Here is an 11,633-nt window from a genome sequence, read left to right as displayed (position 1 = left end):
TTGGGTCAAGGGATTCAGTCACTGTTACAATCTTGGCCAGGCAGGCTTAGGCATGGGCTAGTGGAATCTTGGTTTAATATCCGTGTCTCTTTCCTCCTACTTTCCAATTTCCTGCTGATGTCTCCTATTGGCGGCAGCCAACTGGAAGCCAGAGGGCAAGGCAGCCTGGATAGTGCAGTCTTTTTGCCTGTTCAGGTCAGTTGATGAAGAGCTGGAAGAGTTGGAACCACTAGAAGGTGGAATGGAGAATGTCCAGCATGCTAGCAGCTCTCTTGCCCTTCCTCTCTTCTTCCTAGAGATAATATGGCCACCTTGAATTTTGTTCTTTTCCCGAATTTGACACACTCCCTCTGAGTTCTTGCATTTGCAAATACAGTTTTCTCTAGCAGGAATTCCCTTACCCAACTTCTTTGTGTGGCAAACTCCACTTACTCTTTAAGATCCAATTCAAATATCATCACTCTCTTATCTACACACATGAGGAGGCAGCAGGGTACTATGAATAGAACAAAGAAACATCAGGTCAGGTCCTCAATCTGTCACTTACTAGTTAACGTGACTTTGTGTGGGGGTACTTCTGTGATTCCAAGTTCCCTCTCCGGCAAAATAGGAATGGGAATACAGTAGGCCTTTGCTGTCCACTGGTTGCACACAGAGAATTCAACACACAGGGGATGGAAAATATTCGGGGGAAAAAACCCCACAATTGAAAATAACAATACAACAATTAAAAAATAATATGAATAAAAAGTACAGTGTAACAACTATTTACATAGCATTTTCATTGTATTAGGTATTGTAAGCAATCTAGAGATGACTTAAAAGTATACAGGAGGATGTGTGTAGGTTATATGCAAATACTACACCATTTTATTTTATTTTATTTTATTTTTATTTTTTGAGACGGAGTCTCGCTCTGCCGCCCAGGCTGGAGTGCAGTGGCCCGATCTCAGCTCACTGCAAGCTCCGCCTCCCGGGCTTATGCCATTCTCCTGCCTCAGCCTCCCGAGTAGCTGGGACTACAGGCGTCCGCCACCTCGCCCGGCTAGTTTTTTGTATTTTTTAGTAGAGACGGGGTTTCACCGTGTTAGCCAGGACGGTCTCGATCTCCTGACCTCGTGATCCGCCCGTCTCGGCCTCCCAAAGTGCTGGGATTACAGGCTTGAGCCACCGCGCCCGGCCTACTACACCATTTTATAAAACAGACTTAAGCATGGGTGGATTTCGGTATTTACAGGGGTCCTAGAACCAATTACCTAGGGATACCCAGGGCCCACTTTACCTGCCTTGACATCCCTTTCCCCGGGAAAGTGAGAGGATCAGAGCGAGAAAATGCTCTCTGAAATGCAAATCATTTTCCAAATGTAATTTTGTTGTTGATCTTACCGCTGCTTAGAATAAAAAAAAAAAAAAAAGATTTGCTCAGCTCGATCACTGTGCACAGTGCAAAGAATCAACTTTGGTGTCATTCAGCAAATCCTACACCCAAGTCCCGCCTTTATTTCCCTTTTTGCAGCCCGGTTTCTCTCTTCTGCTCACTCATACCCGCCCACCCCGCTTTTGTAGCTTGCTTGTTCATATCTGAACTTGGGTATCCAAAGACACTGCTTGACTTTGCACGTACATTTCACAGCTAAAGAGGGTTCGTCATTTAGTAGTTGGGGATGGGGAGAACTGTCACAAAGCAAAAGTCTACATTCTAAATCGTGAAGTTCTGGGAGCTGAGAATCAGACTGGCAGGGCCAAGAACGAATCCGTCGCTGAGCGAGAAGGCGGGGCTCCTGTCGGGAGCAGCCCGCGCTGCTTGCAGCCCGCGCTGGGTTCCCGAATTCCCGCGCTGTAAGCCGGAACCCCAGACCAGAGGGCGCCGCGGCGGGCCCGGAGCTCGGTGCAGGAAGCACGGCCGAGCCAGAACTACAACTCCCGACGTGCGCGGCGGCCAACGCCGGTTCTACTTGTTGCTTTTTTTTTCCCTCTTCTTGCGACGGAGACTGCTGTCTAGGAAGTGCGCAGTAGTGATTCTAGAAAGGCTGGAAGCTCTCCTGGCGACGCGGGGGCCGCGAACGGCTCACGGAATGCCTCCTACTCCTAGTGAGCGCAGGCGTTGCGGAACCCACCGTCCCACAGGGTGTGTTTCCGGGAGACATTAACTGTGGCCGGACTCAGTGGCGCGGCTGTTTAATTCTCCGGCGGCTGCAGATTGATGGGACGAGATGGTCCTGGCGGGGCTCATCAGGAAACTCGGTAACTGTCAGGTTGCCCCTCGCCCAAGGCACCCTCCCCTGCCCTGGCCACTTGCTGAGAATGGTCGTCTCACGTTTCCGCGGCCTGCCACTCCGCTGCCTCTTTCGCCCCCGCTTTGTCAGGGTAGCCCCCGGGGACCCATCTCGGACTTTGTGTAAACTCCGCGGTTCGCGTCCCGAAGGCACCAGTGGCCTGCTTCTGAAAAAACTGGTTTATTCCATCTTCACGCCGCTCCTGCTCACAGCATAAGTAACGTAGTTTTAGAATGAAATCTGGGTGGGCGTCTCTTTGCAGTCGGGAACTAAAATAGTTTTGTGTCGTTCGCTGACAGGTCATCAGCTGGCCGAGATCAGGGAGCGCGCGCTCAAGAGTATTCTCTGCAAGATTGAGCACAACTTAATCTGCTACGCTGATCTCATTCAGGAGAGGCAACTTTTTCTTCATTTGCTGGAATGGTTCAATTTCCCGTCCGTTCCAGTGAAGGAAGAGGTTCTGAACCTGTTAAGCAGATTGGTTAAGGTAGGATCATTTTGAAATAAAATAATCAGACGAGTGACTGTTTCTTAGTCATTTAATTGTAGCGTTTATTGAAAGTTAAATAATTGGGGTTAAAGGTTTTTTTTTTTTTTTAAACAACCAGAGATGTTTAATTCATCTGGGTGTATATTGCTCATCTTTTATTTGTGATACTGAATCCCACATGGTCTCTGCTGTGCTCAGAAGTAACACAGAACTTCTTTTGAGTTTTGGTATATTCTGATTTTTGGAGTTATCTTTGGAGGTTAATATTTGTATTCTGTTTTTATTTTCTGATATTTACGTCTTAAAAATTAGATGTGTCAATATGAAAGGGAGCTCGTTTAAAAATAATGTTACATAACCGTGATTCATAAATACCAATGTTAAGTTGCTTCCCCGTATGCTTTTAGATTGGTATTCTTATGCCTACCTCAAGAGTAGTTAGCTGTCAGGGTCAGATATCAAAGTGTAAGTTTAACCTTTCAAAACTAAATCACTGTACAATGGTAGAGGAATCTTACTACTTTGACATCCTGTTGACCGGTTGGGGCTGGGACCAGAAGGTGAGCGTCAGTGGAAAAAAGTAACCCATTACAAAAATAAGAGTAGGGATTGATAATGTGCATTTCTAGTGTTCAGTGTGTTGGCTCAACTTTCATAAATGTTGTCAAGTGTTGGATGCATGTCTCTATAAGTATGTACTCCTCATGGAAGTGCCTTACTTCGGGGCAGAGCCATGAAGGATTTGTTTCTCAGAAAAGGAACATCTGATACACCAAAAATAAGTTTATGTTTTGATTGCTGTAAGTTAAAGTTTAGAGATTTTGACGGAGTTATTCTCAAGATCATCCTCTTCTTCTTTTAGTATCCCCCAGCAGTCCAACATTTGGTTGACCTTGGTGCAGTAGAGTTCTTATCTAAGCTTCGGTCGAATGTGGAGCCGAATCTGCAGGCTGAAATTGATGGCATTCTGGATGGACTTTTTATTCTTCCTTCGGAAGTTCCTGCACTGTCTTCTGCCTCATACCAAGCCAATCAAACTGGTAACTCGTTGGAATCAACTTGAGGGATATCTGTTAAAATATAAATACATTCATTCTAATGGTAAATTTTAAGGAAAGCAACGTTGGATTTTTTTAAAAAGGATTTCTCCCACCTCCCTCAAACTTATTTTTCTTGTATTAACTTACATGATTTAGACTTTTTTCCCCTCTACTGTTAGTCAAAGGATGGTACATTTGCATTAATTGCTTTTTTGGTCAGGCCTAAAGGATGCCAGTGACTTTGCTTTTATGAGACCGGTTTGACAGATTATTTCTTTGACAATAACAACTTTTTTTTTTTTTTTTTTTTTGAGACGGAGTCTCCCTTTGTGGCCCAGGCTGGAGTGCAGTGGCCGGATCTCAGCTCACTGCAAGCTCCGCCTCTCGGGCTTACGCCATTCTCCTGCCTCAGCCTCCTGAGTAGCTGGGACTACAGGCGCCGCCACCTCACCGGCTAGTTTTTTGTATTTTTAGTAGAGACGGGGTTTCACCGTGTTAGCCAGGATGGTCTCGATCTCCTGACCTCGTGATCCGCCCGTCTCGGCCTCCCAAAGTGCTGGGATTACAGGCTTGAGCCACCGCGCCCGGCAGCAACATATTTTTATTGAGCACAGGAGTGCTCAGACATTGTTCTTAGTGCTTTATATTTGTATTTTTGACCTTGTTCTTCATATAGGAGTGTAATGATACCTGTTCTAGCTCGTGATTTTGTTGTGGGGACCAATCAAAACAACATAACGCAAGTATTTTTATATGCTGCAGTCCATTATGATATACTAGTTAAAATCCGAGTCAAAGAGACATGGATTTAAGTCCCAGTTCTGCTGCTGGTTGTGTGACCTTGGCTAAGGTAATTAACCCCTCCCAGGCTTCAGTTTTCTCATTCAAAAATTGGGATAAGAAAGAGCACCGGGCCGGGCGCGGTGGCTCATGCCTCTAATCCCAGCACTTTGGGAGGCTGAGGCAGGTGGATTACCTGAGGTCAGGAGTTCAAGACCAGCCTGACCAACATGGTGAAACCCCGTCTCTACTAAAAATACAATACAAAAATTAGCCGGACATGGTGGCAGGCGCCTGTAATCCCACCTACTGGGGAGGCTGAGGCAGGAAAATCACTTGAACCTGGGAGGCGGAGGTTGCAGGGAGCCAAGATCGCTCCAGCCTGGGTGACAGAGCAAGACACTATCTCAGAAAGAAACAAAACAGGCCGGGCGCGGTGGCTCAAGCCTGTAATCCCAGCACTTTGGGAGGCCGAGACGGGCGGATCACGAGGTCAGGAGATCGAGACCATCCTGGCTAACACAGTGAAACCCGTCTCTACTAAAAAATACAAAAAAATAGCCGGGCGAGGTGGTGGGCGCCTATAGTCCCAGCTACTCGGGAGGCTGAGGCGGGAGAATGGCGTAAACCTGGGAGGCGGAGCTTGCAGTGAGCTGAGATCCGGCCACTGCACTCCAGCCTGGGCGACAGAGCAAGACTCCGTCTCAAAAAAAAAAAAAAAAAGAAACAAAACACCTTTCTCATAGAATTGTCATGAGATTAAATGAGACAGTGTCTGTAAAGTGCTTAGCACAGGCCCTAGCATGTATTAAATGTAGCGATGTTGGCCGCTGTGCTGCTGCTGTTGGGCTGTTGTTAATGCCTAGTACAGTGCCTTGCACATGGAATGCATTGGAGTTGATTTGAAGAAAAACATCTTCTTGCAATTTATGTAATGAGTAGTAAAAGTTAAAAAAAAAAAAAGTTTTGATGCTTAACCGTTAGACCTTATTTTCTTCTCTACCATTACCAGTTCTGTTACACCTTCAGCTTTGGGTACTGCTGTTCACAACAACAATAGCAGCTGTCATTTATTGAGTTTCGTTGTGGGGCATTGAATAGATTGATTTAAATACATCATCTTGTGAAATCTTAAAGCAGCCCTTTGAGATGTTATTAGTCTTACTCTATAGCTGAGAATAAAAATATAAAGTAACTTGCCCCACAGTACCCAGCTTTCTAACCTGTAGCAGATGCAGGATTCTAACATTGTTTTATCTGGCTCCCAAACCTGTGATTTTTAACAATATATTTCACAGTCTGTAAGACATCACAAATAGAGTCTTACATTATGAATTTTTCATCTAATTCCTTGCGGGTGAGAGTAGAGGAATGGTTTAGGGCTAATTGTTAGCTTTCTTTATTAGTATTAGGAACTACTGCCGTGAAAACTTAAAATTGCAAACTATAGTTTTAGCCTTTTCCTCATTCTCATTGCAGCTGAACTGCTGAACATGTAATCGCATGTTACAGGGAATTGTGAAGGTATTGAAAGATAATGTTTGACTCCTTTGTTTCTGACAACTTTCTTTTTAAGGTATGAATGAAACTTGAAGTGATCAGAAACTATACAATTGGAGTCAAGGGAGAGGGAGATGGATTAGGAAGTATAGAGGGATAGTCGTTGAATACTCTGTAGCAGATTCTTCCTGTACATTCTAACAAATGACTGTGTTTGGCTAACAGTAAAAGTGAGAGGGAAAGACTCCTTAACTGGAAGTGGGCTCAATGTGCACATTTTTTCCTTTTTAGGCAGATAGATCATTCAGAAAAAAACCTGGACTTTTTTTTTTTAATTTTTAAAATGATTCCAATACTTAAGAGAAAACATTACCATTTAAAGAAAATAAGTTTCACTTTTAGCAAATAAGGAATTGAGAATACAGTAATGTTTATTTTCTTTTCAGAATTGTCAAAAAACCCTGAAATCTTAACAGGATATTTTCCCCAAGACAAAAGTAATTTCCAGCGGATGGAAGTGCCGCCACAACCAGTGGGTGTGTATATGTTGGGAAGTAAATCCTGTTGTCTTGGGAAGTTGAAAATTAATGTGCTTTCTTCATTATTGTGAGGATGTATTTTTACCAAACTTGAATGTTTCAGCATCAAACTACCATTAAGTGTTTTAGTTGTTTTAAGTTAGTTTAGGATATCAAGTCGAAATGGTAAAATTTTGTGTTATTCTAACCATATTTGAGCAACTATGTAGATGGATGGTAGTAATAGCAGTAGTGCGTCATGCTTACTGAACATGAGTTTTTTGAGGCATTGTGCCCTGCATTACACATGTGTCATCTCGTTTGTTCTCCAGCTTACCAATGGTACTGTCTATCCAATTATGCCAGCCAGAGACTGAAGATCATTTTAGTTTCTTTTTTTCCCATTTCCTCAACACCCAGTTAATTAAACAATTCTGATTTAGAGCTCTGTTTCTGGAATCTGGAATCTCATCTCCATCTTTTTGTATCTGGCTGTGTTCAGCCTCAGCTCACATGCCAGCCACCTCATCAGAGAGACCTTCCTGATGATTCTGGCCAGTGATCACTTCCTGTGTGTAGTTTTCTTCCTAACACATTATTTTTTATTATTTTTGTTTTAAGTTTGATAATAGCCGTGAACATTGCTTTATTTTCAGTGTGTGGAACAATGCCAAAAAATGTATTAGGCACTCAGTGTATATTCTTGGAAGGAATGAATGACTCCTCCTGGCGTTTCTTTGAGATTGGTATTATTAGTGACCACATTTTACTGATAAAGACGCTGAGACTAGAAAGGTTGCAAACTTTGTCCTTGGTGAGGCCGTTAGGAAATAGTTAAGTAATCACGTACTTACTATTTTCTTGCCTGTGTAGTTAAGATGAAAAGGCTGTGTTCAAGAATATATCTGCTGATGTCACATATTCAAATGAACTCCATTTGGAAGCCTCTGTTACTAAAAAGCCTTCATGGAAACTCACAGGTGGAATAACAAGAAAGAATGGAAAACTTGTTAAGCCATTAGAATACTTTATCTTTTCATTCTGGAAAAGTTTTCCTTGGTCAGGCCGTTAGGAGATAGTTAAGTAATCACGTACTTACCATTTTCTTGCCTGCATAGTTAAGATGAAAAGGCTGTGTTCAAGAGTATATCTCACATATTCAAATGAACTCTATTTGGAAGCCTTTGTTATTAAAAAGCTTTCATGGAAACTCACAGGTTTCCATGTGAATAACAAAGAATGGAATAACAAGAATAACAAGAAAGAATGGAAAACTTGTTAACCCATTAGAATACTTTACCTTTTTATTCTGGAAAAGTTTTGTTAGGCTTGTAGCAAGCTTTGCTTTTGAGGCCAGATGGCTGAGAGGCTTAATTCCATCAAGATGGGAGACATCTGAAGGGAGGGGGAATCTCTAGGGTTGGTAAAGGATGGGTGTCTGAATGAAGCCGATGAAAACGTTAAGGGGGATTGAGATTGTTACACTTTTATGTGAGTTGCAGTTTGTCTTGATTGACGGTCTGACTTATTTTGGTCACATTTTTACTGTGTGGTATAAGCCTGTCCTTCCCTCCACCCACCTCTCCTTATTTCCTTAGAAAGTAAACCCTGCTTTTATGTTAGCACTTTTGAAAGAAGTAACTATGCTATGTTTGGGAATTTAATAATACTGCTATCCACATTTAGCAATTCCATGCTCTTTTCAAAGCATTTGGCAGAAAAACTGCCATTTGGAAGGACTTATCTAGATGCTGTTTCTCAGTGTTGCCACCTTAACTTGTACTATATAAGATCTGTTAAAAATAACTTGCATGGGGATAGTTTAAAGCTGTGTTGCTTTCTCAGATTTCTTTTAATCTTGTTTGAACACTGATATTTGTTTTTCGACCTTACGGTCTTCAAGTCATCTTCACAGAGGTTTAAAACACCTGACACCATATGGGATATTTGAACATGGCTAGATGTAGTATATCATTATGTTTTATCATTTTTAATTTCTAAAAGTTAAGGTTTTCCCTAAATGTCAGTTCCTTTTATGTTGAATTTAAGTTTGATGTTCTGGTCAGCCACAGGGTAAAATAGAAAATTTAATGGAAACTTTATATGTCAGTCTGTATTGGATTGTGTTTAATGCTTTTCTTCTAGTGCTTATTTTAATATGAGTTCTGTTTTAATTATGAAATGAGAACTCTCTTATTTATCCTGTGATAGAACAAATTTCCTGCTGACCTTGTTTGGTATATTTTAGGTTACTGAGATGTAGCCTTTATTTTGGGACTTGTTTTAAAGGTAAAACTTACTCTTAACATTGTGAATCTCTTTATTCTTTGATACCTTAAGCTTTGCTATTCCATTGACAGTAAATCAGACTGTGAAGTGCTTGAAGTTTTCTACATTTCCTTGGCTACCCCTGACCACCACAGACAGACATGTCCTCTCCTCTAATGAAAGGTACGAAGCTTGATGTATTTTTCAGGTGTTTTTATTCACTTATAGTCATTAAGTTTGATAGTTATTACAATGTGTTTTACCAGGAAAAGATACTAGCGGCAGTGAAAAGTAGTAATGGTCATTTTTGAATGATTTTTGTTTTTCAAAAAGCTATCCAGAAAAAAATTCCTATTTGCTTTTAATCAATCTACACATCAAGTTTCTTTTATTTTATTTTTGAGACAGAGTCTCACTCTGTCACCCCGGCTGGAGTGCAATGGCACGATCTGGCTCAGTGCAACCTCTGCCTCCTGGGTTCAAGTGATTCTCATGCCGCAGCCTCCTGAATAGCTGGAATTACTGGCATGTGCCACCACGCTCAGCTAATTTTTGTATTTTTAGTAGAGACAGGGTTTCCCCATGTTGGCCGAGCTGGTCTTGAAGCCTTAATCTCAAGTGATCCGCTCCCCCTTGGCCTCTCAAAGTGCTGAGATTACAAGTGTGAGCCACTGCATCCGGCCCAGGTTTCTTTTTGTGGTTGGAATCTTGTGTAGTCCTTGGTAACAGGAGTTTTCTCTTATTGGCCAGATTCTCTTATTGGCCGTTACTTATGCCCTTGATTAATAAAAATGGAAAATTAAACATAAATGTAGTCTTTTTGGCAGAATATATTTCAAAACGTGGGCTTCATTAGGAGACAAACTATGCCATGTGGATAAGGTTGGGTACCACTGATCCAGTCTAATATGATGACTGTTAATTGATTGCTACCCACAAGAGTAAATAGCTGATACATAGAAATTTGGAGAGTATTTTAATGCCCAGATTCACTTTGCGTAATTTCGTTAATGTCACAATACACAAGTTGTCTGCTTTTTTGGGGTATAAATCTGGAAAATAAAGACCAGTTTACTAGGACTAGATCCAGATTACAGGTGGATGCCATTAAATGATTTTTAATGATGACAATTCTAAGAGCATCAGTGAATTCTCTTGGAACAACATATTCAGGAGTCAGAGGGCACATGGGAAAGGGTTAGGAGGTTGTATGATCTCTTAGTTTTGAGTCAGTCTTTGGCAGAGATGGTGATAATTTCTTTTTTTTTTTTTTGAGACAGAGTCTCGCTCTGTCACCCAGGCTGGAGCGCAGTGGCCAGATCTCAGCCCCCTGCAAGCTCTGCCTCCCAGGTTTTCGCCATTCTCCTGCCTCAGCCTCCCGAGTAGCTGGGACTACAGGCACCGCCACCTCGCCCGGCTAGTTTTTTTTTGTATTTTTTAATAGAGGTGGGGTTTCACCGTGTTAGCCAGGATGGTCTCGATCTCCTGACCTTGTGATCCACCTGTCTTGGCCTCCCTAAGTGCTGGAATTACAGGCTTGAGCCACCGCGCCCGGCCGATGGTGATAATTTCTGATGCATGCCTCTGGATAGTGAATGGTGTATTGTGTAATGGAACTGGGCTGAGAGAAGGGGTGTGATTTTTTTGGGGTGGGGAGTGAACAACTGCCAATTCTAGGTGGGCAGAAGTGGATAGGTGTCCTCTGTATGGGATAAGAGGGGAGTCCTAATCTGATTCACCTTGAGTAGGGAACATCAGTAAGGACTTTAATTCTTAGAATTTGCCTCTGTACTTTTGTTCTGTCTGATTTCTTAATTTATTTGGCAGTTTTCCTAGAATTCTGTGCTCTTTGACCTCACTGAACTCATTTTGTAGCCTTAGGATAGTCTCTGAGGGTACGTACAGTGGTTAGTATGATGTCGTTCCTGCTCTTGAGAGGGTCTAGCGGGGAGTGCAAAATCAACAGACAGTTATAATATCACAAATAATGGACAAATGAAAGAAGCACTGCCCTAGAGTTGTTTATTGGTTAGGGAAAAGATCTAGGAAGGCTTTTCTGGAGAAGTGATATCTCAGCTGAGACCTGAAAGATTGTTAATGGAGTCATTGTGTCAGTAGGCTACTTAGAATTTGTAATAGATGAACTCTTCTTAAAAATGATTAACACTATGTTTTGTAGCTCTTTAAGAAGTAGTAACCACACTTTAATCTGGAACACCTGTGAACTATTGAAGGACGTTATCATGCAAGATTTTCCTGCTGAGATTTTCCTTCAAAGGCCAAAAATTGTTCAGGTCAGTGCCCTCTATAATTGTTTTAGATTTTGAACTAGAGAACTTTTTGCAATAAAGCAAATTTTGTAGAGTAGGAATTCTTGGGAAGGAACTTTGTACTCACGTTTTTAAAAAGTGAAGTATTTGGCTATGTAAAACATGTATTCACTAACTTAGGTGGATAGTTATAGTTCTTCCAATAGTGGTAGTTTCATTTGACATTTGCAGTACAGTTTGGCCACCTTGAGTTACCATTTATGGATCACCTAAAGGGTAGAGTAGACTTTGGACATTGAGATTGTGCAGGAGCCCTTATTAAAAGTAAGAATAGCATTGCTTCTTGAGTATCTATCTAGATTATTTAACGCACAGTGCTACGTGCTGTAGCATATATAACATGAAAATACAGTAGCAATGAATAACATTGATGAATTCTTTTCTTTTTTCTAGTTTATTGCTTATATAGTAGAGAGAGAGGGATCCACGGT

The 11,633-nt window shown here is 41.7% G+C and overlaps 1 protein-coding gene across 1 annotated transcript in view; it reads left to right on the top strand.

Annotated features, from left to right (window-relative positions):
• Positions 1–1,937: 1,937 nt before the first annotated feature.
• RTTN (rotatin) overlaps positions 1,938–11,633 on the top strand; it is a 202,104-nt gene continuing 192,408 nt past the window's right edge. Inside the window, exons 1-6 of the mRNA XM_011944090.1 lie at positions 1,938–2,244; positions 2,576–2,763; positions 3,629–3,806; positions 6,533–6,622; positions 8,965–9,055; positions 11,052–11,166. Coding sequence (XP_011799480.1) covers positions 2,214–2,244; positions 2,576–2,763; positions 3,629–3,806; positions 6,533–6,622; positions 8,965–9,055; positions 11,052–11,166 — 693 coding nt within the window. The 5' untranslated portion in view covers positions 1,938–2,213. The remainder of the gene's footprint in view (positions 2,245–2,575; positions 2,764–3,628; positions 3,807–6,532; positions 6,623–8,964; positions 9,056–11,051; positions 11,167–11,633) is intronic.

This window comes from Colobus angolensis, unplaced genomic scaffold, assembly GCF_000951035.1.
Source record: "Colobus angolensis palliatus isolate OR3802 unplaced genomic scaffold, Cang.pa_1.0 Scaffold225, whole genome shotgun sequence".
NCBI lineage: Eukaryota > Metazoa > Chordata > Mammalia > Primates > Cercopithecidae > Colobus > Colobus angolensis.
Note: the sequence above shows the minus strand (reverse complement) of the source record. Positions and strands in the feature narration are given on the sequence as shown.